Source organism: Pantherophis guttatus, chromosome 1, assembly GCF_059756535.1.
Source record: "Pantherophis guttatus breed Tessera chromosome 1, ASM5975653v1, whole genome shotgun sequence".
NCBI classification, from domain to species: domain Eukaryota; kingdom Metazoa; phylum Chordata; class Lepidosauria; order Squamata; family Colubridae; genus Pantherophis; species Pantherophis guttatus.
In genome coordinates, this window is record NC_142063.1 from 180928100 (window position 1) to 180955635 (window position 27536).

A 27536-nucleotide genomic window follows, 5' to 3' on the forward strand; every position below is an offset into this window, starting at 1 on the left:
CCAGAGGGTAGGTGCTTTGTTGGTTATGTAGATTAATTTTAAGCTGAGAAATAAATGGTGTTATATCATGTTGACTTATGACCACAATTGGGATCAGAACTTCTTTTTCTCAGCTAGGCAGTTGTTAAGTGAGTTGCCTGAACTTTTTTTTGCCACAGCTATTAAGCAAATCACTGCAATTGTTAAGTAAGGCACGCAGTTATGAAGGGAATCCGGCTTTCCCCATTGACTTTGCTAGTCAGAAGCTGGCGGGGAAGTCACAAATGGCAATCAGACTGGGATGCTGCAACTGTCATAAATACATGTTAAGGACCTGAATTTTGATCAAGTGATGGTAGGAATACTATGACAGTCATAAATGTAAGGATTGGTTGCACGTCACTTGAATGTCCAGTGCATTGGAATTTTGAATGGCCGCTAACTGAATGGTTGTAAGTCAAGGATTACCTGTACTGAATATATTTTCAAATGAAACAGTTCGTGGATTTATTGTCAAACTAAGTTTTCTTTTTTCTTATTCACTCTAGGCTGAAGAAAGGTCTGAAAAAGACCTTGAGAAGGTAAGCAATATGTGGTAAGATTGAGTGTATATTAATACATGTACTATTTTATATTACAAATTCTCAGTATCCTGATAACACCAATTCAACTGAATGATCCCATGTGCTAAAAACCTGTCTTTCTTTGACCTAATATGGCATAAAGTATTTTTCTGACTGAGACTGCCAATGGAAAAGTACAAATAGCAATATTTATTTATTTATTTATTTATTTAAATTTTTATACCGCCCCCTCTCCCGAAGGAATCGGGGCGGTGAACAGCCAAAATTAAAAAACATACAATATAAACAAAATTAAAACAAAATTAAATTTATCTTTGGCTTCCCCCAATTTAAAACCCCTTACCCATAAAATTCACCAATTAAAACTTTTTAACCAGCCCGGCTTGCTGAAATAAAAAAAGTCTTCAGAGCCCGGCGGAAGGTCCGGAGGTCCGGGATCAGTCGTATCCCTGGGGGTAGCTCATTCCAGAGGGCGGGTGCTCCCACAGAGAAGGCTCTTCCCCGGGGGGTCACCAGCCGACATTGCCTGACCAACGGCACCCTGAGGAGGCCCCCTCTGTGGGAGCGTATTGGCCAGTGGGAGGTTATCGGTGGCAGAAGGTGGTCTTGTAAATAACCGGGCCCTAAGCCATGGAGCGCTTTGAAGATGAGAACCAACACCTTGAAGCGCACCCAGAAGACCACTGGAAGCCAATGCAGCTCGCGCAGGAGAGGTGTCACGTGGGAGCGCCATGTCACCCCCATAAGTACCCGCGCGGCTGCATACTGCACCAGTTGGAGCCTCTGAGTGCTCCTCAAGGGGAGCCCCATGTAGAGAGCGTTGCAGTAGTCCAGGCGGGAAGTGACGAGGGCATGAGTGACCGTGCATAAGGAGTCCCGATCCAGAAAGGGGTGCAACTGGCGTCTATCAGGTGAACCTGATAGAAAGCCCCCCTGTTGTTAGTTGCAAAGTTGTGTCCGACCCATTGTGACCCCATGGACAACGTTCCTCCAGGCTTTCCTGTCCTCTACCATCCTCTGGAGTCCATTTAAGCTCTCTCCTTCCAACTTAAGAAAGTAAAAACTCTTGAAACGTAGGATTTCAAAAGAAACCTTTTTATTAAGCAGAAGTGACAGCAAGGAAATCAAATCAAATACCCTTAGGCAAGACAAGTAGGATTAAAGCAGTAGAGACCCCTCCCTTAAGTCAGAATGCAGATTTTAGCCAATACACAAGCGTGAAGATGTTTTCTTACTAGCTGCCCTGAGAACCCGAATAAACATGTATTCACATCGTTATCCTTTAAAGTAAGACAGCCCACATGGCTGTCATAAACATTCCTCCACGTTAAGGGGATCTCAGGGCTCTTTGGCGCCAGGATATAGGTTGTAAAATATCTGTTGACACAGGCAATGCTAGTAAATCAAATCCAAATCTCCCCCTTTTCCCAATTGAATGGTAGTATTACTTTTAGGGATCTGACACTCCTACTGCTTCAGTAAGAGCCACCTCATTCTCTGTCGTCCCCGTCTTTTTTTGCCCTCAATGTTTCCCAGCATTAGGATCTTCTCCAGTGAATCCTTTCTTCTCATTAGGTGGCCAAAGTATTTGAGTTTCATCTTCAGGAAAATAGCAATATACTGATTCATAATTCTCCTCTATAAGAAAAGAAGTAAAGCTGTGGGACCTTGAAAAAATTCCTTGCTTCATCAAATAGTTGGTATGATAATTTGAAGCTGGCTATGTTGCATGTTGCATTACAACTCTTCGGCAAGAATTCAGAACATAACCAAATGTGAAATGTTTTGAATGTTCCATTGTAGGGAATAATGGAAATTTGGAAAAAAGCTTACTGTCTCAGTTAACTTAGGTCCAGCGGCAGCTGTCTTTGATATATGCTTAAATGACTTCAGCTCCTTCTCAAATCTTATTCTTTTCTCCTCTCGCCTAGTCCCAGCTAGTAGTATCAAAGATGAAAATAGTTGGTGCTATTTTACTCGTGTTGCACCCCACCCCCCAAAAAAGGCTTAATCATAAAGCAGATTAGTCAAAGGGCTCAAACCTTGCACAATACATGAAGCAACAGTTCTCAAAAGAGTATAATTCCAATTTGGATCAAAAGGAATCCTACAGGTAGTCCTCAAGAAATATCAGGTCACTTAATGACTGTCCAAAGTTATGACCAATACCCCCAAAGTACATACAACCATGTTTCAAAATTATGACAGCTGCAGTACCTCCTTAGTCATTTGCCTTTATAACAGACCACAGGGATGCTACATACCCCACCTGTCCTGTCCCCTACCATCCTGCCCCAGTGGGACTTTGCAGCACTTGGGCTCCTGGAAGCAGCTGGATTCAGTGCCCCACCAATGTCTTGAGGAAATGGTGGATGGTTTATGAGCTTTCTGCTCTGGCCAGCTTGTTCATGGGAGGCTGCAAATTTCTCGTGATTCTTGCTAGGCTTTAGGAAGCCAGCCCCTGCATGCAAAGGCAGCAGCTTCAGGACAAACTTCCCAAAACATTCTCCATTGTGAGTGGAGCCAGCAGCCAGGCATGGGTTGTACTTGTCTGTTCAGATTGAATCTGTCATAATTGTTAAGTCCCGCCCCTATTGCTAGGGGCTTCCAGGTTTTGACTTAGTCCGTCAGTCTGGACAGATGTGTGGGACTGTTTCTCTGGTGTTCTCTTGTCCTTTAATTATCCTTTCCTCCATTCTACTGATCGGAATTCCTGGCTTTGACCTTGGACTGTTACTTAGATTTGCTTATTCTGACTGCCTTGGATAGTTACAGTAAGGACTGTTTTTTTCCTCAGCAGCTCGCCTTAACTGGCTGGCTGACAAAAAAATATCTTTTTTTCTAATCTCACGTTTGTTAGCCCTGTTGGCTGGCTCAGCGTTCCGGGGCTTCGTGGAGCTTCACGCTCCCAGGAAGGGGCCTGGGTTCTTCCTTTTCGTCATTGTGGACCTTCGAGCTCCTGACAGCCGGATTATTCTGTGCAGAGCTTCGCGTTCCCCAGGGAGATTGCCGGATGGCCATTTTGTTTGCGCTGTTGTTGGCATCCCATTTCTTCGAACTGTGGCATTTGGCGGCCTGTGAATCATTTAAATAGCCCGATGTCAGCACTCCAAATTACATTCGTTCCAGTGCTGACATAAGGAGGAGAAGAGGGGGCAGCTGGCAAGAGGACTCTTGACTCTTCACCTACTTATTTTCCCTGAAGATAATATCTCCTAGGAGATGAGATGGGAGGGGGGACATTCCTGGGAGCTGAAGTAGTAGATATGGGAGAGTGATTTGGAAGATGGCCAATGAGACGCAGAGAATTGGGGAACGGAAAGGGAAGGTTTGGGGTCAGGAAGTCAGTGTTGGCTATGATATGATCGGGGACAGATTGTCGTGCTTAATAAATGAAAGATTTAATCAAAGACTATTTGTTTGGAAATGCAATTTATTTTGAGACGACACTGAAACCTGACACACGACTTGGCATTTGCCTTTGAGGCTTTTCTCCCCCGGCTTATTGTCAACGGGCTTGGAAGCTTCGCGCTCCAGCCCTTTACATCAGGCGGTTACAGCCGATTTGGAGGAGCTTCGCGCTCCCATTTACAGCACCTGCCATTTTGTTTTGCCGCCTGGCAATTTTTAGCGCAGTTGCGCTCTCTCTGGCCTCCAGGCTTCGGCCTGTGCCTGTTTAGCATTGGATCCCCTGGTACCCTTACCTGGGGTTAGCACCTGGGCGATTGCTACTGCATCGCCACTATCTGTGCTCTCAGCTTGTTTGGAACAGCCCTTATATTGCCTGGGTTTTGACCTACCACTGACAGCAATTGGAGGCTTGTCTTTGACAGCCCTCGTTTTGACAGGCTTTTTGCCTCGAACGGCCTTGATTACTATATTTGGCCTTTATAATGGCTCCATTTGTAATGGCGGCCATTTGCCTTGCTCCTTGAGTGCTGACAACCTCAGTGGCCATTTTGTTTCTGGGCAACTGTTCATCAGACCCTGTGGCACAGTGTCCTTAGTGACATTCTCCTGCCTGTCTTGGCTACATTTCGCTGATTTCCACCTACCATGCCAAAAGCCTTGGTTAAGTTGAAGCATGGCCAGAAGGCCGGAGTCTAAAAGCAGTTATATCCCATACCAGGGGATCCTTCTTCCAACACCATTCAGGATGGTGAGCCTTCGGGCAGGTGTTCCGGCAGTAAGGTCAAGGATTCTCACCACAAGGCTACCAAGCACTCCTCTGCCATCGTGAGAGCGGAAAAACGCTGGGATAAGGTGCTACAGAAGATTTGTGATAAGGCCAGTGATCATCATCCCTTGCCTTCAACACACAGGGCTGATATTGACTTTCCTAACGTGGCGGTCACTGGTTCCAGGACTGTTCCAGTAACACCAGATCAGGTGTCCCTCCAGGATTGCTCTCTAAATATTCAGTCTTCTGACTTGTGGGGGTCAGTCTCGGTTCTGGCTCCTGCGGTGGTTTCAGATATGATTCAGTCTACGTCCACCTTGGGTCTTGCACCTTCTTCCTCTTCTGCTCCTGCCCGCGCCTCCATGGAAGCCGGGTTGGCCCGAGACCATGTTCACAGTCGATTCCTGCCAGAAAACGTCCAACACATGATGAGACTGTTCAACAGTCTCTGTCAGCTCGACTTCTACATTCCAGCAGGGATGCTTCCCTGCGGTCTTTCGCTTCGGCTTCTCCGGTGAGAGATTATCATGAGGACACCCTTTCTATTGCAGGGTTGGATTCTCCCACCCCCTCCTATGTGAGCCATCCATCGGTTGTTGGAGAGGTTGACCCTTGGGAACCAGACTTATCAGTCGATGAGGGTCTTCCACCAGAGCAACCTGCCTTTACTGGCCTCTTTCCTCAGGCTATTTTCAAATCTCTGTTATTCAAGACGGTTAATACGGCCTGACTCGGCTCTGGCCCTACTGAACCGGTTCCTCCTTCTACTCAAGGGTCTCTGAACCCTCTGTTTGCGGAACCTTCCAAGTAGGTGGATTTTGTTCCAACACCACCACTCGATGTGGTCAAGAAGCAGTGGTCTTCACCCGGATTGGCTCTGGTTCCTTCATCAGCAGACTGGAAGAATTTTAACGTAGCAGCTGACCTAGCATTCCTTCTTCAGGTGCCAACTGTAAATGCTCCAATGGCTGCCTTGCTTCCCAACGCTGCTATTCCCAGGGATCCAGATGAGGGCCTCTGTCCGGAAGAATGCTGGTCGGACCAAGTTCTATAGCGGGCACACCAGGATGCGGCTTGGGCCATCCGATCGGCAACCACCGCTTCCTTTTTCAACTGGACAACTTTATTATGGTTGCGTCAGTTACAAGAGAAGCTGTCTCCAGACACTAGAGTGAAGCAGGATTTGAATAAAATCTTTTCGGCATACGCTACACTCAATGTTGCCCATTTTGCTGCAAAATCCCTGGCTTCCTCGGTGACATCATGCCGTTTGGTCTGGCTCCGCCATTGGCAGGCAGACGCTAGGCACAAGTGGCGTTTGGCATCTGTCCCCTTTATGGGGATTAAATTGGGGATCCGCTGGATTCTTTCCTTATTGAGACCAAGGATAAGCAGAACATTTTACCTGCCACATATCGTAGGGGGGAATCCCGCTTTCAGCCATATCCTTCCCGTTCCCAGTTTCGGGGCTATAATGGGGGTGGTGCTTCTTCTGCTTCTTGGTGGCAAGGGACCTTCCACCCCAGGCAGCGGGGAGTCCAAGACAGGTCTTCTAGAGGTAGACCCTTTTTGAATAAACGGCCCTTTCGAGGGGGAGGGGGTTGTTCGCTCCAACACTGTCGCTAGTTGCATTTCGGATCTTCCCATTGGTGGCAGATTGGCCCTCTTCGCCAACCTTTGGGAGAGAACTACATCTGATAGATGGGTCCAGGCTACTATAAGATCAGGATTGGCCATAGAATTCCTCTCCCCTCCCCCGATGTTTTTTGTGCATTGTCTGTTTTCTCATAACAGTGATAGGCGAGTCCTTATGGATTTGGCTATCCAGCATCTCCTCTCTATCAAGGCTATCCAAAAGGTGCCTGAGGATCAAGTGGGACAAAGTTTTTATTCCTGTGTATTCCTTGTCCCAAAGTCATTGGGAGCAGGGGTGGAGACCCATTCTGGACCTTAAACGTTTGAACCATTTGTGGTATATCGCCGGTTCAAAATGCAATCTTTATGTTCCATCATAGACTGCGTTAGGAGGGGCAACCTCCTCTCTTCTACTGACCTCACTGAGGCCTATCTTCATATTCCTATCCTTCCCTCTCATAGGAAGTTTCTCAGGTTCTGTTATGCGGGGGCCCATTATCAATACAGGGCATTGCCTTTTGGGCTTTCCTCCGCTCCCCATTGTTTCACCAAGGTTTTAGCGGCCTTGGCTGCTTCCCTCAGGGTTAGATCTATTCGTCTCCAGTGCTATCTGGGCGACATTTTGATTTTGTCTAACTCTACTCAGCAGGCCCGCAGGGACCTCCATTTAACCCTTCAGGCCCCTGCTTCCCATGGATTCTCCATTAATGTGGAGAAGAGTCATCTCACTCCTTCAACCCGTCTCCTCCATTTGGGAGTGGTGATTGACTTGGTTGAGGGCAGAGTTTATTTATCCCAGGAGCGTCAAGATAACCTAGTGGCCCTTGTGTCCAGGGTGGAGGGGTGCAGGAAAGAGTCCCCTTTCTTACTTTCACAGCTACTGGGCAAAATGATTTCGGCTATTTCCATCATTCCCTGGGCCCGGTTACATTCAAGAGACCTCCAATGGTTCTTTTTACCATTTCAGAAGGCGGGCAGAGGCACATCATCAGTCAAGGTTCCTGTCCCCAAGGAGGTACTCAGATCCCTCAGATGGTGGCAGTCTCCAGCTATTGCCAAGGGTTGCCAGTTCTATGAACCTCAGCAGCTGGTGGTAACAACAGACATCAGTCTCTTCGGCTGGGGGGCACATTGTGAGTTGCAGGTAGCACAGGGCAGGTAGACTACCAGTGAGAGCCGTCGGAACATCAATTGGCTGGAATTGAGGGTGGTATTTCTGGCTCCCCGTGCCTTCTGAGGTTTTCTTGCAGGCACCCATGTCTTGGTGTTAATGGACAATGTTGCGGCGAAAGCGCACATAAATCAGCAGGGCGGCACCAGGTCCAAGTCCCTTATGTTGGAGGCCAAGAGATTGGGGTTTGGGCAGAGCATCACCTTTGCTCCTTGAAGGCAGAGCACATCTCCGGGGTGTCCAATGTGCAGGCGAATTGGTTGAGTCAACAGGATATCGACCACGCGGAGTGGCACCTGCATCCAATGATTTTCAGGGACCTAACGGCCCAGTTTGGCACCCCGGAGGTCGACTTGTTCACGACCCACTTGAACACACAGCTTCCTTGTTTTTACTCACGGTTCCCGACACCTCATGGGAAGCAGTCGATGCTCTTTGTTCCCAGTGGCCACAGTCTTCTCTAGGCCTTTCCGCCTATACCTCTCATCCCCAGGGTGATATCCAAACTTCTGCAGGAACAAGCGGAGCTCATTCTTCTGGCCCCTTACTGGTCACGGAGGCCTTGGTTTGCAGATCTCACTTCATTGTCTGTGGCCCTACCCTGGAGGATTCCCCAGGGTGTTGCCTCTCTCAGCCAGGGGACAGTGGTCCACCTGGACCCTCAGTGGCTCCAACTGACCGCCTGGCGCTTGAGCGGTGTGCCCTGAGTAGAGACAACATTCCCTCCGAGGTTATCCGAACCATTCAAGCGTCGTGGAGGCCATCCATAGACCGCATTTATTCGCCTACTTGGTGGGCCTTTTGTGATTGGTGTGACGTAAGAGGATTTTGGCCCTTCAAGCCTCAATCGTCCATGTCCTTGTTTTTCTCCAGGACGGGCTCAACAACGGCCTTTCGGCCAATGTGCTTCGGAGACAGGTGGCGGCTCTCTCAACAGTCCTGACTTGTGGGTCCCTTTCTTCTTTGTCCCAACACCCTCTTATACGTAGATTCCTGCAGGGAGCCACTAACTTATGCCCCTTGTGGTGCACAGGTACCTCACCTGGAACCTGTCTATTGTTCTAAATTTCCTTACGGGCCCCTATACGAGCCTTTATGGACAGTTAGCCTCCGACTTTTATCATGTAAAGTCGCCTTTTTGGTGGCTCTGCAAGACGAATCTCAAAGATTGCCGCACTATCTATGCACAGTGACCTCTGCGTGTTACACGCTGATCGAGTGGTTCTTCGTCTTGACCCTATCTTTGTCCCTAAGATCAGTACACCTTTTCACCGTATGCAGGAACTCATCCTTCCTGACTTCTGCCCTTGCCCGGCACACCCCCTAGAATGGCAGTGGCATACGTTGGATGTCTGGAAGGCTATCTGGGAATACCTTAAGAGAACTGCTGACTTCCGCAGGACCGAGTCTTTGTCTGTGTCATTTCTCCCAGTCTTTTTAGGTGGCAGAGTGACTTCCTCGACCATCAGACGGTGGATACTACAGACGATTGCTAAGGCATATGAACTGCGTTCTTTACCCAGACCTGCTAACCTGGCAGTGCAGCTACATCGGAGGCTTGGGCTACACAAGCGTCTTTGCTGGAGATCTGCAGGGCGGCAACTTGGACTTCCCCTTCCCCTTTTATTCAGCACTACAAGTTGGACAAGTTCGCCTCAGCTGAGGCTGTGTTTGGACGTAGAGTGCTGCAAAGGGTTCATACTGGGGGAGGAGTCTTTCGACCAGACTGGTCTCACCCGTACCTAGGGACAGTGAACTTTGGTATGTCCGATGCCTGGCTGCTGGCTCCACCCACAATGGAGAAGGGGCATTGGTCCTACCTGAGACGTACCTTCTCATTGGGTGGAGACAGCAGCCAACCCCACCCTCTGTCAGTCTGGTCTTCTTTACTAACTCTTTGTTTTCTCCCACATGTCGAGTCTGTTTTCCATCTTTCCCAAAAGGTGGAAGCCCCTAGCAACAGGGGCGGGACTTAACAATTATGACAGACTCAGTCCATCAATCTGAACAGACAAGTACAACCCATGCCTTGCTGCTGTCTCCACCCAACAAGAAGGTGCGTCTCAGGTAGGACCAACGTCCCTTTCCTTCACTTTAAATCCCTCCCTCCCTCAGAAAGCCACAGTTCTTCAATAAAGAAAACAAAAAAAGCTGGGAGGGACGGACTTCTTGGTCTTTCTCCCCAACCTCCTAGCTGTCATAGACTAAGTGCGTGTGCGGACACGCGTGCACACACCTACACACACACACACACACACACACACACACACACACACACGAAGCAATTACAAACCTGTACTTACAACAAGCCACAAAAAAACTATGTGTCAACACACCCGAAGTAACCCAGTTTTCACCAGTCTAGCAGCTTGCATGAATAAAGAGTTCAGAGCAGTAGTGAAATCTAAAATTTGTTACTATCGGTTCTGTGGGCGTGGCTTGGTGGGGAGCTAATGTGACTGGGTGGGCGTGGCCATTTTTTTTTTTACTTTTAAAACCATTTTTTCTACAACCTCTTCGGCGAAGAGGTTGTAAAAAAATGCTTTCAAAAGGCTCTGACGATCCCAGCTGAGTTGCTTGATCGGCAGAGACTTTTTTTCTTTTAAACGCCTCTGACGATCGGGCAACTCAGCATGGATCGTCAGAGGCATTTAAAAGAAAAAATGGGTTTTTTTTCTTTTAAATGTTTCTGACAATCCAAGCCGAGTTGTCTGATCGTTAGAGGTATTTAAAAGAAAAAAAGGGTTTTTTTCTTTTAAAAGCCTTTGATGATCCCAGCTGAGCCGCACGATCATCAGAGACTTTTTTTTTTTACTTTTAAAAGCATTTTTTCGGCCAAAGAGGAGGTAGAAAAAATGCTTTTAAAAATAAAAAAAAAGCCTCTGATGATTGTGCGTGGGCATGGGGGGGGCAGGGATTTTTTGCTACTGGTTCACCGAACCATCCGCCTCCATCACTACCGGATCGGGCGATCCAGTCTGAACCGGGAGCATTTCACCCCTGGTTCAGAGTGTCATGCCCAAGAGTGGTGAAATAGTCCTGGAGTCCAGTGCTTGGAAGAGGTTGTTGACCAGTCAGGATCATAAGCATGAGGCAAGGCAAGACATGGAGAATCTTTTTGACATCAATTCTAACTCAAAGTTTTTTTTAAATAAAATAGCCCAGTGTGTCTCATTTGGGAAGGCAGGACTGCTTCTTCTAGCCTTGCTGACCTCTGTGATTCCTATGCTGTGCTCTATGTGCCCTTACATCAGGAGAGGTTGGCAGTTTATCTTCCTCATTGTGCAACAATGACAGCTGATCATGTTCCTCATTGCATATCAGTGGCAGCTGTTCATCCTGCCTTCCTGCTGGACTCACCTCCTCTGCCTGCTCATTTAGCTGTTCAGCTGATGCCAACTGCTCACCTTCCAAGAACACCTCAGGAGCTGGCTTCCCATTGTCATCATCAGACTCAGAATCCAAAGCCTCAATGACAGCCCCCCCAGCCGCACCCTTAGGTTCTAAAACTAAACTCCCCATCTCTGCTCTCCAATCTCTGTCCCTTTTAAAAACCTTTCATTAATGCCAAGCTGAAGAATAGGTGATGGAATCAGACAAGCAAAGATCTTTCTGCAGGTTTTTCTCTTGAGGCAGAAAAAATTAAGTTAATAAAATTTAGGCTAGAACAAAACATGTACAGCAAAACCAAAACAGGAGAGAAGCCAGTTCTTTGCAAACTTTTTTTTTTTTTTTTGCTGTTTGTGCCAGGAGAGAAACTGTGTCAGGCCTGTCGTAGCTTGGGCATTTAGGAAAGAAAAGATCCTTGACTCCATTTCTAGTGAAAGGTATACTTTTACTAAAACCAAGTGGTGACTGTGTAAGGAAAGACAGATCTGAGGGTTCCAGCGTAAACCTGGTGATTTTTCCCTTCTCCGAGGCCTTCTCCCCGCCCTTTGATCATCTTGATAGTGTGCAATAAGGTTAAAATTAGGAGTTTTGATAAAAGTTCTAAAGTTTGGTGCCTTTTTGGTGGGCGTTTGCATTCCATTCCAAGGGCTATGTCCTTGGATCTTTCAACCGTTGTCTCTGATTGGCACTTCTGTTTCCTCCCCTTCCCCCTACCCTCCCTCCCCATTCTTTTGATGCAGTTTGATGGCAGATCTGACATTCTGCCCCCACTCCCCGAAAATGCAATTTAGTCCTGAAAGAAAGAAAAATAAGGGAAGTGGTTAGGAGGTTGGAAGGGGTTCAGTGGGGTTTGTTATGGAATTTACGGAGGAGCTGTGAGGCTTGACATGTTAGGTGTCCACCTATTTAGTCTCAGTGGGAGGGAAATCCCTCCAATATATTAAGTATTGTAATTTGCCTCTGTTTTTACTGGAGTTTAAGATTTCTTTAGCTTAGAAATGTTGTTCACCCTCAATAAGGATGGGAGTTGGAGGTGGCTGTTTTACAGGCCACAAGGGGGAAGTGGTCGTTGGTTTCAGTTAGCTGCAATGAAAGACTGGATGGATGCATCAGAGAGATTTTGGCAATCTTAATTGTACAGTCACTGGATTGATAGTTTTGTCGATGGAGAAAGGCCCAATGTATTTCGGCCTGATCTTCTTTGAGGGTTGCTGGACTGAAGGTATTTGGTGAATACTATAGGTATACTTTATCGCCCATACTAAAAACCTTTGGTTTTGTCGGTTTTTTATTGTTTGTTGTTTTATTGTTTGTTTGTTGCTTGTTTTTTGTAAGCATCTTGCACTTCTTTAAGAGCCATGGTACAGTGGTTAGAATACAGTATTGCAGGCTAATTCTGCTGACTGCCAGGGGTTCAATCCTTACCGGCTCCAGATTGACTCAGCCTTCCATCCTTCCGAGATAGGTAAAATGAGGAGCCAGATTGTTGGGGGCAATATGCTGATCCTCTAAAATGCTTAGAGAGGGCTGTAAAGCATTGTGAAGCGGTATATAAGTCTAAGTGCTATTGCTACTGCTAGTACTTTGCACACCACTGGCCAGGTTCTTTGAAGAGTATTGAACCAATCATCAAGTAATATATCTTATGGGGTTACTTGGGGCAATTTAGGCATGGTCACAAAGTCTTGGCCAGTGGCTACTTGGAATGGTGTAAAGCTGGTGCTGCTGTGAACAGCATTGTTGTAAACTACAACAGCAGCCTGAGATGATCCTCTTGGGAGCACCATGGAGTCTGTAGATATATTGAACAAAGAGTTTTGCTAGCACACATACTGATGGGATTTTGGAGCATGGTATGAGGTGCACCTGTTTGGAAAAGAGGTCGACAACAACCCAAATCACTGTATTTCCTGAGCTTTCTAGCTGCCCCACTATAGAGATTTCTTTACAGGGTGCTCTGGGGCTAGCCACCAGTTGTAAGACACCAGGAGTTTTCTCTGGTTGCCTTTCATCAAGGAGCAGATGGGCAGGTAGTGACATAGTGTTCAATGCTTTTCTTTAGAGAAGGCTGCCAGAATTGGCGCTTTACTAGATGGAGTGTATTTACAATACTGAAATTCCCCTGGAAAGTTTGCAGTGTGCCTCTGGATAAGCAGCTGTAGAAGTCACCATTGTTTAGACCATCTTGAAAGCTCTCAATCAGCATGTCTTGGAGCCAGTCTGTTAGTCTGCAGGCAGGCTCCGGAACGCTTTAATATAGGCGACAACAGGTTGCCTCCCTTGCTTAATGGTTTTGATTCGGGTTCTGACCTTTCTATTGGCGAGTGGATCCTTGAACCGCTTCCTCAGGGCAGCCATGAACCTGTCGAAGTTGCATAGCTACACCGCATCATTGTCCTGGAAGGCTACCTCCACTCAGCTGCTTCTCCCTCCAGGGCCATGGTATAGTATTTTTGCATGTAGTTCCACACTTGGGTGAGGAAGAATGCCAGCTGTTTCCGGTTGCCGTTAAATTTCACCCCCAGAGCTAGTAGTCTGTGGTCTCTTCTCTGGAGGGGGTCAGCCAAGAAAGAGATGGTTGCTGGACTGGTTGGTTCATCCCTAACTGCTGTGCTGGGGCTGGTGGACCGATGGCCAGAGCCACGTGTGGTGCAGGTGCCACTTCGGTCAGTTGAGCTGGTGGTAGCGCTAGCCACTCTTAAGCATCTTGGAATTTGAGTTTATCAAAGGCATCCCTCAGGAAGTTGTTTTTTATTTTAATTTTTAATTAAATTTTAATAAACATATCAAATCAACGCATGAACAGTGTGGCACCTGGATGTCATACATTCTAATACAAATAAAGCTAGTAAAATTAATCATAGTTACTACATTCAATTGACATATATTTCTAATAATGATACACAATTATATTAAGTTGCAATCTGTCATTATTCAATTATTCCGTATTTTCTCTTATTACTTTTATTATATGAAAGTCTATACACTAATATTCCCCCTTCTTTTATTTCTATCACTTATTTTAACTTTTAATCATGTCACCCTTTACTAAAAAACGTTTTCTTTCTATCCTACCTAACTTCTAGTCACGTCACCTACCTAAAAAAAAAGAAAAGAAAGAGAAAAAAGGAAAAGCAAATCAGAACAACAAGAAAGAAAAATTATCTATCCATCGTCTCTTATCCGCTTCAGTACTTTAATTGCTATGCTTTTTTTGACCTTTCTCCCAAATTCCTCTCTTGAATCTTTATCCCTGTCTGCGTCTGCTTCTTGGCTATTCAATTTAGGTACAGTGGGGCAAAAAAATATTTAGTCAGCCACCAATTGTGCAAGTTCTCCCACTTAAAAAGATGAGAGAGGCCTGTAATTGTTATCATAGGTAGACCTCAACTATGAGAGACAAAATGAGAAAACAAATCCAGACAATCACATTGTCTGATTTGGAAAGAATTTATTTGCAAATTATGGTGGAAAATAAGTATTTGGTCACCTACAAACAAGCAAGATTTCTGGCTCTCACAGACCTGTAACTTCTTCTTTAAGAGGCTCTTCTGTCCTCCACTCATTACCTGTATTAATGGCACCTGTTTGAACTTGTTATCAGTATAAAAGACACCTGTCCACAACCTCAAACAGTCACACTCCAAACTCCACTATGGTGAAGACCAAAGAGCTGTCGAAGGACACCAGAAACAAAATTGTAGACCTGCACCAGGCTGGGAAGACTGAATCTGCAATAGGCAAGCAGCTTGGTGTGAAGAAATCAACTATGGGAGCAATAATTAGAAAATGGAAGACATACAAGACCACTGATAATCTCCCTCGATCTGGGGCTCCATGCAGGATCTCACCCTGTGTCAAAATTATCACAAGAACGGTGAGCAAAAATCCCAGAACCACACGGGGGGACCTAGTGAATGACCTGCAGAGAGCTGGGACCAATGTAACAAAGGCTACCATCAGTAACACACTACGCCGCCAGGGACTCAGATCCTGCAGTGCCAGACGTGTCCCCCTGCTTAAGCCAGTACATGTCCGGGCCCATCTGAAGTTTGCTAGAGAGCATTGGGATGATCCAGAAGAGGATTGGGAGAATGTCATACGGTCAGATGAAACCAAAGTAGAACTGTTTGGTAGAAACACAACTCGTCGTGTTTGGAGGAGAGAGAATGCTGCGTTGCATCCAAAGAACACCATACCTACTGTGAAGCATGGGGGTGGCAACATCATGCTTTGGGGCTGTTTCTCTGCAAAGGGACCAGGACAACTGATCCGTGTACAAGAAAGAATGAATGGGGCCATGTATCGTGAGATTTTGAGTGCAAACCTCCTTCCATCAGCAAGGGCATTGAAGATGAAAGATGGCTGGGTCTTTCAGCATGACAATGATCCCAAACACACCACCCGGGCAACGAAGGAGTGGCTTCGTAAGAAGCATTTCAAGGTCCTGGAGTGGCCTAGCCAGTCTCCAGTTCTCAACCCCATAGAAAACCTTTGGAGGGAGTTGAAAGTCCGTGTTACCCAGCGACAGCCCCAAAACATCACTGCTCTAGAGGAGATCTGCATGGAGGAATGGGCCAACATACCAGCAACAGTGTGTGCCTTGTGAAGACTTACAGAAAACGTTTGACCTCTGTCATTGCCAACAAAGGATATATAACAAAGTATTGAGATGAACTTTTGTTTTTTTAAAAAAATTTTTTATAAACTTTATTAAAACAGATATAAAACACGTAAAACACATATGACAAAAACATAAAAATACATTATACAGTAAACAATTATAAGTAATCAATCATTTGAAGCGTTTGTTTCGTAATGATCTTTCAAGTAATACAGTTATACTTATTCCCTTAAATCTTAACTTAATAGTTTCTTATTGCCTTTTTTTCCCTCTCCTCTCTTCTGCTCTCTAAGACTTCTGCTTTAATAATCTGTTTATTATATGTTTAGATTATACCTTCGCTTTCTGAGTTTCTCTCTGTAGGTTTATTCGCCCATAAGGAAGTATTTATATGCACACTTGTACTTCTATTCTATCTGACTTCTAGTTATATTTCTTCCATAGTAGCCATATGCCATTGATACCATTTATTCCAGACTTTATAAAATTCAGTGTCTTCTTTTTCCTTTAGCTCTTTTGTCAGCCTGTCCATCTCAGCACATTGTGTAATTTTATCTATTATTTCTTCTTCCTTTGGGGTTTTTTCCAGTTTCCAATTTTTGGCATATATTATCCTTGCTGCTGTTAAAATATGTATTAACAAGTATTTTATTTCTTTGGGGTAGGTTTTTGTGAAAATTCCTAACAGAAAGATTTCGGGTTTCTTATCTATTTGTAGTTTGGTGATTTGTTCTAGCCATTTTTTAATATTGGAGCAAAATTTCTTTGCCGCCGGGCATGTCCACCATAGGTGGTAAAAGGTGCCTTGTGGATTCTTGCATTTCCAACACACTGAACTGTTTTTCGGGTTTATTTTGGCCAATCTTGTAGATGACATATGCCACCTGTAAAACATCTTTAGCTGATTCTCCTTGTATGCCACCACCAATGTTGTTTTTGTGTTCATTTGCCAGAATTCTTCCCATCTCTCCAATTCTATTGAGTATTTAAAGTTTTGTATCCATTTAATCATCGTATTTTTAACTATTTCCTCTTCCATCTTATATATCAACAGAAATTTGTAAATTTTACTAATTAATTTCTCTCCAGAATCTAATATAATTTTATCTAGTTCCTGTTTTTCTTTACATATTTCATACGTTTTTATGTATTCCTTATGTTTTGATTGTATCTGTGATTTTGATTGTATCCACCAATTGATTTCTCTATTTAACTCTGTTTCCAATTGTTGTTTGGATTTCAGTTTTCCTTGATGATCAATTAGGTCTTTATATCTAATTATATTTTTGGGTTCTGTAAGGTTTGGGTGTTTTAGGGCTTCTGAAGGTGAAAACCAAATCGGGATTTTTGTATATTGTTGTTTTTTAATTTTTAACCAAGTTAGTAATAAAGCATTTCTAAGTGTATGTCTTTTAAAATAGGTATGTGACTTGTACTTTTCATCCCATAAAAAGGAATTCCAGCCCGTTTGTAAGTCATGGCCTTCAATAGATAATATTCTGCTGTTATTCAACTCCATCCAATCTTTAACCCATACTAGTCCTGCCGCTTGATAATAAAGTTCCCAATCCAGGAATGCTGTTCCTCCTCTTTCCTTGGAGTCCTGGAGTAATTTTAACTTTATTCGTGGACGTTTTCCCTGCCATATAAATTTAGAAATGATCTTGTTTAAGCTCACAAAAAAGTTTTTTTCTAATTTAATTGGTGCAACCTGGAACAGGTACAACAGTTTTGGTAGTTTATTCATTTTGATAGTGGAGATTCTTCCCATAAATGAGATTTGTAAGTTTTTCCAATTGTCCAGGTCTTTTTTTATCTGTATTATTAGTTTGTCATAATTATTTTCTTTTATAGAGGAGGTTCTTGGTGACAGCCAAATACCTAAATATTTAATTTTATTAGTCACTTGAATTTGTATACTATTCTCCAATTCTATCTCCTGAGTTTTCATCAGATTTTTAACTAGTAATTTTGATTTATTTCTATTTATCTTTAAACCAGCCACCTCTCCATAATCTTCTATTTTCTTAAGGAGTTTTGGTACAACTTCTAGCGGTTCTTCTGCTATAAGTACAAGATCGTCAGCAAAGGCCTGGGTCTTGTATTCTTCTCGTCTCACTTTTAGTCCTTTAATTTCTTGGTCCTCCCTAATTTTTTTTAACAAGATCTCCAAAGATAGGATATACAGTAATGGGGAAAGTGGACAGCCTTGTCTGACCCCTTTTGTTATGTCAAATGGTCTGTCATATCATCATTCAAAATTACCTTCACTGTTTATTTTGTGTAGATTTCTCCTATAATATTTTCCAGATTTGGTCCAAATTGCATACTCTTTAACTGTTCTTTTAGGAATTTCCCATTTAAATTGTCGAATGCTTTTTGGGCATCAAGGAAAACCAGCGCAGATTGTTTCTCCGGGTGGGCTTCATAATATTCAAGTGCATTTATTATCACTCTCATATTGTTCTTAATTTGACGGCCCAGTAGGAATCCATTTTGGTCCAAATGAATGTAGTTGTTCAATACTTTTTTAAGTCTTTCCGCTATAATTATGGCGAACACTTTGTAATCTGTGTTTAGTAAAGATACCGGTTTGTAATTCTGGATTAATTGGAGGTCAGTGTCCTCTTTAGGTATGATTGTGATTATTGCTTCCGTCCAGGTCCGTGGGATTTTTGCCTTCTCTAAGGCCTCATTATATACCTCCAGCTTGATCTCTCCTATTGTTTCTTGCACTGTCTTATATAATTCCCCCAGTAGTCCATCAGGTCCCGGAGTTTTGTTATTTTTTAGTTTTTTCAGTGCTGTATCCAATTCCAACATAGTTATGGGTCTATTTACCGTTTCTCTTTGTTCGTCTGTGATGTGAGGCATATCCGATCTTTGTATGTATTGTTTTAACTTTTCTACTTCTACTTCTTGTTTGTATAAATTGGCATAGAATGTCTGGATTATTTCTTTTTTCTCTTTCCTGCTATAATGGATTTCCCCATTTGAATCTCTAAGTTGGTATATTATTCTTTTATCTCTGTCTTTTTTCAATCTATAGGCCAGCCATCTTCCTGTTTTATTCGCAAATTTAAAATAATTCTGTTTGGCCATTTTTATTTTTTGGTTCATCAAATTTAAATTATGTTTTATTGCTTTCCACTCTTCCTTTATCTTTTTATTCTGCTCTAGAGGAGATCTACATGGAGGAATGGGCCAACATACCAGCAACAGTGTGTGCCAACCTTGTGAAGACTTACAGAAAACGTTTGACCTGTGTCATTGCCAATAAAGGATATATAACAAAGTATTGAGATGAACTTTTGATATTGACCAAATACTTATTTTCCACCATAATTTGCAAATAAATTCTTTCTAAATCAGACAATGTGATTATCTGGATTTGTTTTCTCATTTTGTCTTTCATAGTTGAGGTCTACCTATGATGACAATTACAGGCCTCTCTCATCTTTTTAAGTGGGAGAACTTAACACAATTGGTGGCTGACTAAATACTTTTTGCCCCACTGTATTTCTCCCAGCTCTATCCTCTTCCACTGCCTAGTTTCCAAAATTTCTGCCCAGGCCCTATCTCCCTTTCAAATGTATTTTCCAACTCCAACTTAATATATTCCCTCCCTCCTGGTTTAATTCATCAATCACTGTTATTTTCATTGTTGTCTCCTCTTTGTCTTCTTCCTTTGTTTCTTCTGTTGACTCCTCCCTTTCCTGGATGTCTTGGTCTTTACTCATCATCCCTCATATGGTATTTTCCATTTTTTCTGTAATCTCCTTAAATCCTTCCTTCATGATGTCTTTTGTGTTTTGAAAAATGCCATCTCCTTCAAAATTCCATTCATTTCTTTCTTATAAAGCATCTTTTTTTTATTTTTTAAAAATTCAACTTTTGTCCAGCAGCCCAAGAACTCAAGAATTCAGTCCTTAAATTGCCCTTCAAGGAGTGCACTAGTTCCAGTTCTTTATATCCCATAGGTAAACAATCAGTTCCATTTAGATAATTCCAGAGGTTATCAAAAGCCTCTTTGCATCCAGCATAACATTCAGGGGTCCCTTTAATTAAATAACTTCCTTATTTTCATATTTGAATCTCCAGTAGTCATAGAGTAGTTAAAAATAATCCAATAGCTATTTTCACAGTCTTTCAGATAGGTATTCCCAGACTTGTAATTTTTCCTTTCGTCAACAGGTGGCCCTCTCAACTTAAATTTCAGTATTGCCACTGGTCAAGCGTTAGTTGTAAAACAATTATAAAAGCAGAATAAGTTTTGTAAGTAAATAATTCCATCATTTTAAAATGCCTTCCCAGTACCACATTTTCCCAGTTTAAGAGTCCAATTTTCTGTATTTTTCAAATTTTATTATTTTTCTCTCCTCCGCCTTTCACTTCTGGTCTGGTGTTTTCTCTAAATGCTTAGAGAACGCTTTAACAAATAATTCTGAGCAAATAGTTCTAAATAGTTCCTTGGGGTTAAATTTAAAGCAAAAGAAGATCCTCTCCCCCAGTTCTAATTACTGTTCACCTACTTCGCTCCAGCACCAGTCTTAGTTGTTCCTCGGTTGTCCCACCTTTGTGGCAGCCATCTTTGGCTGCCTCTTCTTCTTGCCATGGCTGAGAGGGAAAAAGAACCCCGGGTCAGACAGGAGAGCTGCGACTCTCCTCTCCTCGCAGAGTGCCCCTCTTTGCTTCACCACCCCTATAAGGCGGCTTTGGCTCCTCTCGGAGCCCACAAACAGGGAGAGGTCAGCACAGGGAACACGGAGACCCGTTCACTGTATCTGAAATCACAACGACGTCAACCGGAAGTCCGGCATCCCTCAGGAAGTTGATGGCCTATTCGAATATGATCTCATGTGGGTTTGACTCAACCTCCGCTGCTCTGCACTCCTCTTCAATGTGTGGTGTTTTGTGGCGGCTTCCTCGACTCCCCTGGGCGAAAGTTATCCTGGAGGGTCTCTCTTCTCACTTTTACATCTTTCTCATCTCTACAGACCACCAGAGCTTCACCCCTTCCCCCAGTTCAGGGTAGTCTCCAATGCTTCTAGCTCTTTTTTTTTTTTAATAATTTTTTAAATAGTTTTTTCTTTAGCATCCATAAGTGCTTAGTGAACAGTGTATTGTCTGGATCGATATACTTTATACACAATACTAATGATAATAATACTATTTAAATATACATAGTCATAATCTTTCAACTTCTAACATTTGTGTATATGTTGTACTTATAATATATTCTATTATATATCAGTATACATAATACTATTTTCCCAATTTCTACTTTCTACGTCTTAATAAAATAGCCACAATATTAAGAAGTATTCTATATCTATCCATTGTCAAGCTTCGTTGTTATCTCCAAATAAATGAATTTCCAAACGCCCGATCTTTGAGGAATTTTTTCTCTTTATTGAGCATAACGAACTGACCCTGACTCAATGCGCAGTTAGCACTGAATTTTGCCCCCCCCAAAACCTCTCTTTCCGGTTCCCAATTCTCTGCATCTCATTGGCCATCTTCCAAGTCACTCTTCTCATCCCATCTCTGTCAGTTCACAGGAATGTCCCCCCCCATCCCATCTCCATGGAGACAGTTCTTCAGGGGAATTAAGTAGCTGAAAGTTCAAGCCTTTCCTCTCCGTCCTTATGGCAGCTTGGAAGCTGACATCCGGCCCCTCTCCTTTCATTCTCTCAGTGAGGCCTGCGCAAGATACACAACAAGTTTAGTACCTTTATCCCGTCCAAGGGTGTGTCCCACCCCCTCCCGGCTTGTCCGGGTGATCAGCATGGAATTTAGCTATAAGGCGGTCAGCTTGGATGTTTGTGCTCTTCACCCAGGAAGCTTCTGACAAAGGTAACCCTTCCACTTAATTAAGTATTGGAGGCGCCCCCTGTGCCACCTTGAATCAAGAATCCACTGTACTTCATAGTGAGTGTGGCCTCCAATAATCAAGGGCCCTGGGGGATCACGTGGCACCGGCCTTAAAAGTTGACCCTACCACAGGCTTCAGGAGGCTACTGTGAAAAACGGGGTGTATCCTCCCTAGTAGCCGGGGCAACTGCAATTGTACCGTAACCGGGTTGATTATTTTTACTATCGTAAATGGTCCTATAAATTTCGGGCCCAGTTTCCTGGTCGGGAGTCTGAGTCTTAAATACTTGGTGGAGAGGTAGACCTTCTCCCCTACTCGGAACGGCCTTTGGGGGGCTCGGTGCTTATCTGCTTGTTTCTTGTTTCTTTTCTTTTTTTTTTATTGAAAAGTTTTACAAAAAAACAAGAATTTTCTTCCCCCCCCATGATCCCCCCACCCTTTCCCTCCCCTCATCCCATCCTCCCCCCCAGACTTCCCAGAGCAAAATACAAGGTATTTCATTTAACAATCATAAACTAGATTAACCTACTTATCCTCAGACTACTAACTCCCACCCCCCGAAACCTTAACTCCACTATAGATAACATAATACTTCTAATACTTAACGTTCATTCATAAGCTATTTGATATTTTCTTGTCTGATACTTATTTTGAATATAATCAATCCATTTTCTCCATTCCGATACGTATCTTTCTTGTGTATAGTCCTTCAAGTACGCTGAGATTTTCGCCATTTCTGCTAAGTTTGTTACTTTCAGTATCCACTCTTCAATAGTAGGCAAAGAGTCCTTCTTCCAATATTGCGCTACCGACAGCCTAGCTGCTGATATTAAATTCAAAATCAATTTAGTCTCTGATACTGTACAGTCCATAGTTATACCCAATAGGAACAATTGAGGAGTAAATTTCAACCTTCTTTTCAGAATATTCTGCATCACCCACCAGATTTTTATCCAAAATGCCTTGATTTTCTTACAGGTCCACCATATATGATAATAGGTTGCGTCATTACATTCACATCTCTAACATTTAGCTTGCAAATTCGAGTACATATATGATAATTTTTTAGGATCTAAGTGCCATCTATAAAACATTTTATAAAAACTCTCTCTCAAATTTTGTGCTTGCGTAAATTTAACATTTCTGACCCAAATCTTTTCCCACGTTTCCATCATCACTGGTTCCTGAAAGTTTTGTGCCCATTTTATCATACAATCCTTAACCAATTCCGTTTCTGAATCTATTTCCAATAAAGCGTTATACAACCTTTTAATATGCATCTGACTTTGATCTCTAATCTGTTTCACCAGATTTTCCTCATTTTGCATAACACCAAATTTTTGATCTTCCCTCCATCTAACTTGAAGCTGACCATGCTGAAACCAAGTATAAATTATCCCTCCTTCTTTTAATTCATCTAAAGATTTCAGTTGCAATTTACCCCTTTCCAAAAAAAGAAGCTCTTTATAAGTAATTACCTCTGTTTTTTGCTCTATACTTATATTTTCTATTGCATGTCTGGGATTTGCCTATATGGGTATCTTATAATTTAGCTTATATTGATACTTTTTCCAAACCCTCAACAACGCATTTCTAAGTATATGACCCTTAAACACTTTATCCACTTTTTTTTCATATAACAGATAAGCATGCCCTCCATATAACAAATCATAATCTTCTATGTTTAACATTCTTTCTTCAGTTAAGTTAAACCAATCACTAATTTGTGATAAAGCAGCTGCTTCATAATACAATCTTAAATTAGGCGTTTTAAGACCTCCTCTCTCACGTATATCTGTATAATTTTCAGTTTCACTCTTGGTTTCTTCCCAGCCCAGATGAAAGTATTAACCCCTTTCTGCCATTCCATCAAATTTCCATCTTTCTTAAGCACTGGTATCATTTGAAACAAAAATAAAAACCTAGGTAGTACATTCATTTTTATTACTGCTATCCTTCCCAGTAATGATGGTTGTAACTTTTTCCAGTTTTCCATTTCTTTCTGTACTTTTTGCCAAAGAATTTCATAATTATTTTTAAACAATTTCATGTTTGAGGCTGCAATATATACTCCTAGATACTTAACCTTTTTAACTACTTCAAACCCGGTTATTTTCCCTAAGTCTTCTCTTTCAGTTATGGACATATTTTTAGTTATCATCTTTTCTTATGTTGATTTACTTTAAATCCAAATACTTTGCCATATTGAGCTACTATGTCCAACATATAGGGAGCCGCTTCTATAGGTTGAGATAAAGTAACAACCAGGTCATCTGCAAACGCTCTTAATCTATAATCCTGCTGTCTAATTACAATCCTTTTATTTTATCAGAGTCACGTAACTTATTCAACAAAACGTCTAAAGTTAAAATAAACAACAATGGCAACAACCCTGCCTAGTACCTTTCTCAATTTTAAAGACCTCTGTTAGGCCTCCATTAACTATTATTTGTGCTGTTTGTTCCTGATATATTGCTCTAATTGAATGTATAAAATACTCCCCAAAATGCATTTTTTCTATTATCTTAAACAGAAATTGCCAATTCAATCGATCAAATGCTTTCTCTGCATCCAAAAATATGAACGTTGCAGGGACCTGGTTGTTTTTTTCCAAATATTCCAATAAGTTTATAATTTGTCTAACATTATATTTTATTTGCCTCCCTTTTATAAAGCCTGATTGATCATTATGAATTGTTTGTTGCATAACTGGCATTAGTCTATTCGCTAATATCTTAGCAAAAATTTTATAATCCGTGTTCAAAAGTGAAATTGGCCTAAAATTTTCAGGTTTAGTACAATTTTGATCTTCCTTCGGGATCAGTGAAACAAAAGCTGTTCGCCAAGAGGGTGGAACTCCTCCCCCTAATTGAATTTTACAAAATAGAACTCTAAGCGGTTCTACCATTTCAAGCTGTAAATTCTTATAATAAACAGCTGTTAATCCATCTGTTCCCGGAGCTTTCCCTATTTTTAATTGCTTAATTGCATCAGTAATCTCATCAGAAGTTATTGGTTGATTCAATCCTTCCCTCTGTTCCAACGTTAATTCAGGAATATTCCCTTCCTTTAAGTATCTATCTATATCTATACCTTGTATTGAGTCACTAGCATATAACTTTGTATAAAATTCTAAAAAAGCCTTTTTGATCATATTCTGTTGGTAAACCTCCAAGACCTCCTTTCTCCCTTCTCCTGTTCAAATTCCACCCAAACCGGACTGTGATCAGTTAAAATTCTTGGACATATCTTCGTCTTCTTCACCCTGGAAATAAAATCATTTGTGGTTAGTATAAAATCAATCCTGGAGAAGGATTGATGTCTATCAGAAAAAAAAGTAAAGTCTCTTTCCTCCACATTACGTTCTCTCCAAATATCTCTCAGTTCTATATCTTCCATCATATCAAAAAAAGATTTAGGTAATTTTGCATGTGTTGAGATCTTTGATAAGCTTTTTTTATCTTTCTGTGTGTTTATTTCTCCATTCCAGTCACCCATTAATATAAAAGATTTATAGTCCCACTGTATTATTTTAGTATGTAAAAATTTATAAAACTTGTCTTGTTGCTGATTAGGGGCATATATTCCAATTAAAAGCATTTTTCCAGTCTGTGTTAATAATTCAATTGCAATATATCTTCCTTGATCATCTGCCTCAATTAAATTAGCTGATAGTCCTTTCCTTACATATATGACTAGCCCATTTTTCTTCTCTGGCGCTGATGCCACAAAATGTGTGCCTAATCTTGAATTTATCAAATATTTTTGGTCTAATAATCTAATATGTGTTTCTTGCAAGCAAATAACATAATTGTTAAATTGTTTCAAGTAGTGAAATTCTTTCTTTCTTTTTTGTGGTGAATTTAGGCCATTGACATTCCAAGATAGGAATTTAGTTGCCATCTTTAGCCTTTCGAAGCCGTATGAGCATCAGCTGAAGCTCCTCCTCCACCTTACTCTTCAGCCTAGCCCCCCCCCACTGCTTCTGTTTTTTGAATTTCTTGAGATAAATCTTGAGATTGTTGCCTTTTTGATTGCTGTTCTTGAAGTTTATAAGTTGATCGGGTCAGTCGTTATACTTTCGGCTCTCCCTTCTTAGGTGGTTCCAAAGTTGGAGGTAAGTCCCCAAGATCCAAATCTTCTTCCATGATAATTCCTCCAGCTGCAACTTCAGCATAAGTTTGTATCTGTTTTCCATCTTTTTCTTGTTGTAACATCTCCATTTTCTTCCTTCCCTCCCTGGTGTGGGTGGGTATCCAGCCTTTAAAACATTTACATAGAAGTCTTTTGCCTTCCAGACTGTGCTTAACCGGTATCTTTCTCCATTATAAGTCACTATTAGACCAGTTGGAACGTCCCATCTGTATACCACTTGTTGATTTCTCAGCTCATTTACCAAAAAGCCAAAGTCTTTTCTACTTCTCAGCATCTTTGGAGGAATCTCTTTCAAAACCACCACCTCTTGCCCAGCCACCTGAACTTTATTCTTGTAGGAAGCTTGTAAAATATCATTTCTGATCCTCCTGGTTGTAAAATAAATCACCACATGTCTTGGCAGCTGTCTTTGTTTTCTTTAATTATCTCTGCAATAGCATCAGCACAAATATCTTTTAAATTTTCTTTGCTATTTTCTTTCAGGCCTCTCAATCTCAAAGCAAACTCCATGGACCTGATCTGCTTGTTTCTTATAAGACCATGCCGCCTTGTCTAATGCCTTCTTGATGTTCTCCCAGGTTTCTCTCAGCATTGCCATCCAGTCGGTCAAGCTAACTGAGGAAGGATGTTCCCTTGGGTACTCCGGCATGGGGACGAAATCCATGCCGCTCACTATCTTAAATGGGGTTAGTCCTGTGCTACTGTGGACAGCATTGTTTTTTTTTAAATATACTTTATTAAATTTTTCCGTTATAAAAGAAAAAAATAAAATACACAATCTCTATCTCCTTCAGAGGCACAGTGTTTATACAATTTACAAAATCATACGTCAAATAAACTTCATCTTTAGCTGTTCAATATTCTATGCAATATAACTCGTACTTCCAAGTGCATAACAAATTATATCCTAAAATCATGTTTTTGTCTTGTTCTTCAACCAATTGTACCAATTTCCCCATACTTCATAATATTTAGATTTCTCCTCATTATTTATCTCACTCGTCAATTTTGCCATTTCTGCGCACTCTAGGATTTTGTTTATTAGTATTTCTTCTGAGGGTATGGTTTTATTTTTCCAGTATTTCGCAAAGGCTAGTCTAGCCGCTGTTGTAATCTGGATTATGAGTTGGGTTTTGTTGTTGTTGAGGCCGTCTCCGATTATACCCAGAAGGAAGATTTCTGGAGATAAAACTATCTCCTGTCCCGTTATTTCACATAGCCAATATCGAATTTTTGACCAGAACCTTTTGGTCTCTGGACAGGTCCACCATAGATGATAGAAGGTGCCGACCCCTTTTCCACATTTCCAACACGTGGCTGGGAGATTGGGAAACATTTTTGCTAACCTAGCTGGCGCTAGATACCACCTGTGTAGCATTTTATAATGATTTTCTCTGAATGTTACCGATTTCGTCATTTTATAGTTCCTATTCCAGGCCATCTCCCAGTCGTTAAAATTTAATCTTTATCCCAAATTTTTTTCCCAGATATTTAACTGATTTTTTGCTATAATCTCTGCCCTATCCTCATCTAGTAAGAAGTTACATATTTTTGCAAGCATTTTCTTGTCTACTCCCCAAATAATTTTATCAAAATTTCCATGATTAGCTTCTATACCGAATTGGTCTCTGTCTTTTTGAAATCTTGAATTAATCTGCAGGTAATTCCACCAATCCAAGTTGAAACCCTGGTCCCTCAATAATTCCAAATATTTGAGCTTCCCCTTTTCATCAAGAATATCTTGTACGTGCCCAATTTATAGTCATCTCTCCTGTTTGGGGCCGCCAACGCTTCCATAATAGAAAGCCAGTTAGGTACCTTAGTATAAATCCTCTAATTTCCTCCCACGTGCGTATAAGTGTCTCCCTAATTTTATGTTTATGAAAGTAGGATTTTTTCTTGTTCTTTGTGTCCCACAGGTGAGCATGCCATCCTTCTAATAG

General features: G+C 42.0%; 1 protein-coding gene across 33 annotated transcripts in view; it reads left to right on the forward strand.

The window, feature by feature from the left end:
• LRRFIP1 (LRR binding FLII interacting protein 1) overlaps positions 1–27536 on the forward strand; it is a 245806-nt gene that overhangs the window by 103316 nt on the left and 114954 nt on the right. For 24 of the 33 annotated variants that reach the window (XM_060682373.2, XM_060682374.2, XM_034426193.3 and 21 more), the window contains one exon: positions 528–560. The exons of the other annotated variants lie outside the window; for them this stretch is intronic. In XM_060682373.2, coding sequence (XP_060538356.2) covers positions 528–560 — 33 coding nt within the window. The remainder of the gene's footprint in view (positions 1–527; positions 561–27536) is intronic. 33 annotated transcript variants of the gene reach the window in all.